General features: G+C 43.1%; 1 protein-coding gene across 4 annotated transcripts in view; it reads right to left on the reverse strand.

Moving 5' to 3' along the window:
• Positions 1–8,380, reverse strand: part of LOC118509713 (homeobox protein orthopedia) — a 39,513-nt gene extending 31,133 nt beyond the window's left edge. For 2 of the 4 annotated variants that reach the window (XM_036050800.1, XM_036050801.1), the window contains exon 1: positions 7,059–8,374. In XM_036050800.1, the coding sequence (XP_035906693.1) occupies positions 7,059–7,092 (34 nt within the window). In that variant the 5' untranslated portion in view covers positions 7,093–8,374. Of the gene's footprint in view, positions 1–7,058 lie in introns of all 4 variants that reach the window. The other 2 variants (XM_036050798.1, XM_036050799.1) reach the window with 2 other exon arrangements.
• Between the last annotated feature and the right edge of the window lie 281 nt (positions 8,381–8,661).

Below are 8,661 nucleotides of genomic sequence, written 5' to 3' on the forward strand. Positions count from 1 at the left end.
AAACACTTTTATGCTACTCTTCATATGCAGGTGTTAATTTTAACACATCTATACGATTTTGGCTACCGTTTTGTGGTGCAGTTTGTCAGCGCATGTGAGCGCCCCCCCTGCCCGTCGATACCTTCCCGACCACACCGATCCAACCTCCTCTTCCCATCCCGTGATTCGTGAGGATCGTGTATGAAAGTTCAAGCTTGAAAGATTGACACGCTGGTTCAGAGCAGGCATCCAGGTGTCCATGGGTGAATGGACGGAAGTGGGGGAAGGGCAGGGATCGTTCGAACACACACTGCATTCTGAAGACAGGGCAGCATTACACTATGGAAACATGAGAAATAAATACAAGAAGCAAAGTGGCACCTTTACGCTAGCGCTTCTGACCATGCACGTCTTTCGAGGCTTCCGGATGCTTTCCGGCTGGCCAACCAAGACGGCAAGAATCTCGCGACGGACCCACAAACGTGTAAAAAGCAGTGCAGTGCGATGAGGCATCGACACCAACTCGTGGGCCGTGGAGTTGTTTTCTCCCTTTCGAAGCGATCTTCACCATGGGGCTGACACTTTTAACAAGCAGCACACAAAACGATCGAGCTTCTGTTCCCACTTCTGCTCCTTTATGTGGTCGATTAGTTGGAGCTGTTGCTGTGTTTATCCCACCGTAAACTATCCTCGGAATGCGTCAATATGGATCGGTTCTACCGCTCAAGACGCAGATGGAAGTAAAGGGGCATTACAGGCGAGGGAAAGAAATGTTCATTCATGCGTACGAGCCACACGCAGCGTAATGAGTTATTAGGCTTTGATTGCTACGCTTTTATGATGATGTTAAAGTCTCTGCGGTGCGTGTTTGGGGAAGCTGTTTAGCATCGGGAGCGCGATGAATCGAAGTATTGATTGGTGCATTAGTTTTTGAATGGAAAGTGGCAAGCTTCAAATTAGCGTCTAGTGTGTGTGTATGTGTGGGACGGAGGCTGGTGTGAAGCGTTATAGAGCAGTAGTTGTTTCTTTTTTTTTATTTCGTTTATTGTATGCAAGGATCCAAGCAGAGCTAGCAGCGGCAGAGTTATTTTAGGATGGTTGATAAACAGCGGACGCTAATATAGCCTTTAGCTCACACTTTTACTTTCACTGGCTGGGTGATAAAAAATTAGTGGCATTAGACAAGGAGGAGTGAAGAATTTTAATAGGATGAGATTGTTAATCTGATTACATCTATGAGAATGAAGCTGTAGCAAAACTGACCACAACAAGAGGATTTAAGGTAGGAATGGGCATGGCGGTGCAACGATCGAGCTCGATTTCTTCGCTCGTAAACTCTCGTGTGGTACACATGTTATGTTGTTAGCAGCAAAGGTTTCAGTAGGCTAGGTTTAGTTAGGTTAGGTGTAGTGATAAGTTGAAGTAACTTAACAAATTAATAATTATATAATTATATAGGCTGGTATCTACACGACAAGGCAGTCTGTTATGAATGCTTTTTGAGCCAAGAGATTCAAACTATTTCTTAAGGCAATTTCAAGATGTACTGAGTTGCGGATCTACCTAAGAGCGGAAAGATCGGTCGCTCGGGGCCTTGTCGGTTAGGGAGGCCTCTTCGGGAAGGGAACTCCTGTTGTTTCCCTCTAATGGCATAATTAGAGGGGCCACAATTGCCCCTCTTGAAGCGGAATTTGAAGATTCCGCTCGGCACCTTCAAATATCTTAATCCACCACTGGATGCTACCAAGAGGCGCATTAGGGCTCAGAGACCCAAAACATGTTTAAAAAAATTATAAAAAAATGATATGCAGTCGTAAATTGAGCTAAAAAAGAAATTAAATGACTCTTTAAAGATAACGAGCATGATATATCAAAACTTGTACGTGTTCTGTTCAGGCTCCACAATGTCAAGAGGTCGTGGCATGCTAATTCTGGATTTCTGGACTCCGGTTACCCGTAGCGATGTAGTCAGTTCTGCTTATGAAAAGATGGTCCTGACGGGATTCGATGTCTGGTCTTGCCGTGTATCTTCAAAATAATTTAAGACTTTTGCATGCGTATTCAAATTCATCCTATCTACTGTCTTTCTGTCCTAAAACATCAATCATTTGCTACATTAGAAATATGCATTTCTAGTAGGATGCAATCTATTTAATCTTCCTCTTATTATATCTAAAAAGATATTCTATGTGTGTGTGTGTGTTGTGATCGATAACACTTCCACAGACAAAACCTTACACCAAAAACCCAACTTCAAACAACCGAAGAACGAAGGTCATTTAATCACTAATCTAACCGACCCGAACTCCGATACTTTAGCATCCCAGGCCAAGTCGCTCCATTTCAGCGTTTCCTCCGCTAATCCATGACCTCACAATTTCTCAACCATCACCATCAACTACCTCGACCCACTGACGGCTCCCAAGGGTCTATTTCATTCTGAATTATGAAGACCATTCCCGGGTGCGTCTGGTGCTTGCGTGAAATCATTGCCAACACGTACAACGCACGTCTACCAGAATGCCCTGCAAAGGATGTGATGCTGCGGGGGAAAAACGGCTGTCCCGACATGACTGCGAAACCAGACTGCGAAACCAGAACGAAAGGGGACGAAACAAGGCCCAAACCATCGCCACCTTTCATCGGCAGCATGCGCGTCCGTGGATCGATATAATTAATGTTTAAAAATATGAATTCCCTCCACGGTTCGCGGGAAGGGTGTACCGTTCTGTTGGGTGCTGGAAAGCAAACCAGTTCTTTTCTTTGTGGCTTGTAGTTGTGTGCGCGGGTGTGGTTTTTTTTTGTTGCTGGCTCTTGTTGTCCGATCCCTACAGCACACGGGGTAATAAATATTTAAAGGTCGACCGTCATATTGTGGTTGGTTGGTGAAGTTATTTTTTTAAACAATGGTTTGAGCAGAGGTCTCCTTTAAATGGGGACAGAATAAGGCTTTAAGCAGTATTCTTTTCCCCTGCCGTGACACATCGACACGTCCACTAATGAATAGGAAAGTGGCACTAATGTGTGTAAGCATTGACATTTTTATTCGAAACTAATGCACTTTGCTGATTTCCGTTGTCGTGTGCTCATTTGACTACGAGCACCGTCCGCTTAACGCCGCCTGCGATGAAGTGCAATTTGCCACAATTCATTGAAAAATCGATTTCGAAGTATCCGCTTCGAAGCATCGCTCCGGTAGAAGGAAGTGGAGGAAAATCGGGGCCAGAGGAATGGGAAAATGCGACAAAATGGTCCCGGAGTTTTCACGTCCAATGGTCGCCTGCTCGCAACCGTTTCGGTGAAAATCGCATCCAATCGCATGTCGATCGATAGTAGCACGTAACGTGACACTCGCGACAACGACACGTACGGCCAGCCAGCCCATCGACTTGGCCTTCCCCAGGTTCGCATGGAGAATTGTGCCGGAGAATCGTACCGACGATCGTAAAACGTGGTTTGGCCGCTCAGTGGCGTCCTTTTGCCCCGGTTCCACCCCGAACGCTCGAGAGCGTGAAAATAGGTTTTAATAAAATTAAATTAAACATTATCACCATTTCATTCTCGATGCTGCTGCCATTGTCAGCGTCTTTTAGTGGTGCCATTTGTGCCGACGAGAACGACGACGATGGTGCTTGGAGCATCGAGCGTACAGATTTCGGGGGGGGTGGACCGTATTCGGGAAAATAGCGTAGGAACGGATGGGACGGATTTTCCCAGTGTCAGTGTAAAGGGCGCGTATCGCTGTAACTGTCCGGGCTCGGCCGGAGGCAATCTGGTGCGCTACAAAATGGAACGAAATGTTGCACTTTGAAATGGAAAATGGGTTTGGGATTGTACGGCGGACAAATGGGAAGTCGTCCGGAATGTAAAAGCCGTCGAATAAAACCAAATGTTATTGTAGTATTGTGGTGAAGTTATCATGGGTTTTATAGGTTTTAACTTTTATTTTTCTAGTAATGCTAGTGGATGGTATTTTTTATAGAATGTTTAAGGCTCGAAGACTGTAAGGATTTTTACGCAATACGGCAAGGGTGTTCAATTTTGATAAAAAAAAACCTGGATTCAATTGTTAAACGCTATAGATATGAGAGGCAGATTGTATCCAGCAATTTAAAGCTCAGATCTTTTAGCGATATTGTTATTTTAAATCCGTGAAGTGGAATTTAGTGTTAAAGATTTTTAAGAAGCTTAGCTAATACAAGGGTTGGGACTGTGTCAAGAAGCCTCATAAACAATACCTTAACTTCTGAAGCGGTTCAAAAGAATCATTCGATCATTATGCTGGCGTTTTTACAATTACACCTTCATTAACCGTTAATGATGCCTGAACTATAGATAATGCGGCACTGCAATGCAGCACGACACCATGATCCCGGCGCTCTATTCAATTATGACGTTTCAATTAAAATGTTCATAATTTCAATTGTTTACCATTTTAATTGCTTCACCATTAATTATGCTTTTATGAACTCGAAAACGCTTAAGTATTACACTTTTAAGCGAACTATGGAGCGATATGCCGCGGATGGCCCAAGGCCCAGTTACATAGCCACCCTGTTACACTCGGGCTCCATTAAGACCTCCCGATGTGGCGTGTCCTGTGAGTGTGTGGTTTGGGAATTCGATTGGACCACATCGAGATCCAGAAAGAGAGAGAGAGAGAGAGAGAGAGAGAGAGCGCGCGCGGGACTGGACCTAATGATCTCGATTAAGCTTTTTTCGCCCGACCCACTGATGGTGGTGGTTCTTTTATGCTTTACGACCATCCCGAATCCCGGTGTGTGCGTAGTGTAGTGTGGTGCATAATGCATGAACGCTAATGTGTCGTAAATTATGCGCTACCCTGTACTTTATGTTGCAGTGAACGGCTAGAACGGCACGGGATGCACCACGCGCGTGTCCGTGTGTTTGACGCTTCGTTTCGCGAGGCATGCAAATGTGAATAGGTTCGCGAACTGGCGGCTACTGTGTTATGCTGAGTTTATGAGGTGAGAATTTAATTTATAATACGGTGCTTTGCGTGGAAGGTATCGAATGTAGGATTAGCGGCATATCGGTTGGATACGAGTCTGTGAGTATAATAGTGGGCAAACGATTACAATCGCTAAACATTTGATCGCCTAGGTCTATGGATTCAAACGGTGGCATTTGAATAAAGTGATCCGATAAATTTGAAATATTGCTCTTATTCGTTGTAATGATAGCAATAAAAATCGGTTTACTCAATTAGCTTGTTAAAAGCCGTTGTTGATTCCTAACAACTGTGCTGTACTGGCCTATGTTTGAGGTACTATTCCACTGAATTTGACTGTATATGTACATGTATCAAAATGATCTTCTTTTAACATTTAACTTTCAAACAGATACGTTAAACACAATTACTAGCTGGCAATATAACTGCAGCTCTTAATAGAACTATACGAACACCTACTGTTTTCATAATAAAAAAACAGCTAAAATTTATGTTCTAGGAAATTTTAATGAAAAGATAAGTATTAAGTATAACGTGTTGTAAACCATAAAAAATGTTATTGGCACAAGTAAAATTACTTCACATTCCCCTACGGAACATATTTTTTCTTCCAATGAATTGGATCCAATCCAATCCAATCCAATGAATGATTTTTAAATCGATATAAATACAAGTATCTCAGGACCATCTTTATTAACGTATCTGTTTGGAGCTTTGTAGGGTTCCCAACTCACTGTCAGTTGGAGGGCTAAAATGATAAAAAAGAAGACTAGATAAAGAAGAAAAAGAAGGAAGATCGTAAAAGGGCAGGATGCGCCAGCCCGGGATAAAAATCGAAATCAGTCAGAAGTTGTAAACGAAGAGCGCAAGACTATTTTTTGGTTTCGTAAATAAGTTTAATTTTCTAAAAATTTCCGTGGTTTGCCACAGTAACTATATTCTGTAAAACACTTTTTGTTTCTTTTCATGTAATTTTCAAGGGTAAGATACGATTTTTTCATATTAAGAATTGTAATAGTTTTGAAATCGCATTAACCCATTAAACTTTTATGAGTTGAGGGTTTTTTAATAACCTAATAAGCGTTTGAACAACCATTGAAGTTGTTTGAACCAAGCAGTTGATAAGCGTTGAGAAAAGTTGGAAAATATCGGACACATTTCATTTGACCCTTCTTATTCTTCTTCTTTGGCGCTACAATCTCGAGAGGTCTCGACCCTGCCATTTCTGGCATTCTGTGACTTGATTTTACCCGTACGGGTCCTGCCGTGTGAAGACCGGCGTCGTTATCGCCTCGGCCACCGGATGGCCCCAAATTTGACCGTGGTAGATAAAATCAAACCCTAATTTATTCTATTTTTTACCCATGTAAGATGGGTTGGGATTCGTCAGGCAAAAACAGCTACAGGAGCGTTCCCATGTGTGATTTTTCAATCTGTACAACTTAACAGATCTAGTTTTAGCTATCTCTGTTAAGGACTGTATCTTCGAGAGCGAAACATAATTATTGAAGCGATTTTCCAATTTTTCCGTACCAGCTTTCTTGCACGCTTTGTCTTTAGCCTAAAAATATGTCAATGTTATGGGGATTTTCTTCTCTTGAAAGTTTTGAAAAGAAAAATCTTGACTTGAGTGACTATCAGTAGAATTTTGAAGCAAACTGCAAATCGTTTACCTAGAATTTTGGTGGCATTATTTATGTTTAAGAGCAAATGGCTTATCCATCCATCTGTTAATTTTTGAAGTTGTGGTTTGTTTGACACTTCAATCTAATAAGAGCCAAACATTGATGTCTAAAATTGGAGTGTTACAGGCAAACTTTCGTGTGAACCAATGTTCGCTACTTAAGTTTGTTTATCGGCATCATATACAGAATCAGTTCTAATAGCTTTGATATAGACCGGGTAAAGTCTACGTGGGTTAGCTCTACAAGCGGACGTGGGCAAAATAGAGCCTTTCTTTAAACCTATTTCAGCAATTAGCAACATAAATAAAATTGTCTATACACAAATAAACGAAAGTTACATACTGACTAACAACAGTACTAAGCGAACATCAATTTACACACACTTTACACCGAAACCTTTTTTCCATTTAATGCAAACTCACCACCCAATCCGGCTGCGTTGAGATTGTTCAGCATATTTGCTGAGAAGTTGCGTATCGATAGCGCCGACAGTTTGACCGTTTGTGTTCCCGCGATGGAAAACGTTGATTAGCATAAGTCGGAAGTGTGGTGTCCAGTGGTCGAACACATCCTGTACTGTGCCTTATTTAGATGTTGTGTTGTTCGTATGAAAAGCACCCTTTTTTATCTCTCTGGCAGTCCTCTTTCAGCTATCCACTTACATTAGATTTTTGTAACAAATGTAACTCACGTTGGTGTGGTTATTGTATCGTATACTTTAGTTGCACTAGAAAGCTCTTTTTTACGTCGCGAAGTACATTAGGACCAAAATCCACTTCCATTTAGGTATTAAAATTCACTAAAATCCACTGCTTCAAACAAATCGACGGGTAAAGTCGTTAGATGCTGCTGCATCTGTATCACGGCGGTGAACACGCACAAACTTTTTGCATATCTTCCCGGTTTTGCGCAATGTATTCTCGTAAGAACGTAAACAAACTAATGGCGAAAGTTGAAGTACAGCAACACTGGTGGAGAACAATTCGAACAACAAAAACTCTGCGGCTTACACGGATACACAAACACAAAAACACACATACACCACGCACTGGTACGCACTGCACAGAAAGGCAACTACGCGACGCCTTCGATCACAAAACACCTGGCGCTCGGCAAAAGAGTCACCCATAGACGCGTGCACACACACACACACGCTTCTCTCACGCTTATTAATTAGGGCTTTATTAATTAAATAAGTAAGTAACAAATTAAATTCATTACGACCTGGTCCACCAGGAGGAGTCCAAATTATTTATCAAAACTCCTCGGGGCCTCCGCGGAGATCGAGCTGGTGCCGCACCAAGTGTGATGATGACGATGAGCGGTCGAGTTTAAGCCGTTGTAGCTGCTTGCGAAGAAGTTGCGCCACACTCACACAGGAGGCCACGGACGAACCAAATGCACGAGCTGGTCGGGCGTCGTCCGGATTGAGTCTGACGGGATTTCAGTCTGTGGCAGCAAATCTCGACGCTCAACGGGAGGCATAAAAAAACCCCTCGCACACGCCTTACTACGATCTTCGAGATTGAGGGCAGGGCACAAGCGAGAGACTGCACGCGTGTGTGACAGAGATAAACGGTGTGTGAGCGCGTGTGTGTAGGTGTGTGTGTGTGTCAGTCGCTCGTCTGGAAGCAGCCAGGAAGGGTGAGCCACACGGGGGGTGAGCTAGCCTAAGGGTTGTTTTGCACCCTGACCATCGGGTAAAGATGGACACTAAGGCAGGAGCTGTCGGGGCCAAAGAAAACGTGCGATTTATTTTTCGAACTTTCCAAGTCCGGGAAGAGACTGTAGTGTAGTGCCAGTGAGCACGGCAAGCTTGTCAACAAAGGATTGAATCGCAGCATCAATCTCGCGTGTCCATTGTTTCGGAAGGGTGTGCTTTGACATTGGAGCGAGCAAAGCGATGCGCTCTCGGATATTCCGGTCCTGCTCACTCACTCGGGAAATATTGGGAAGGAAAATTCGATAGGCGTAGCTACAGCGATTTCGATGACAGGTATAGCCAAACATCACAGTCAGCTTTGA

Source organism: Anopheles stephensi, chromosome 3 (genome assembly GCF_013141755.1).
Source record: "Anopheles stephensi strain Indian chromosome 3, UCI_ANSTEP_V1.0, whole genome shotgun sequence".
In the NCBI taxonomy this organism is placed as follows: domain Eukaryota; kingdom Metazoa; phylum Arthropoda; class Insecta; order Diptera; family Culicidae; genus Anopheles; species Anopheles stephensi.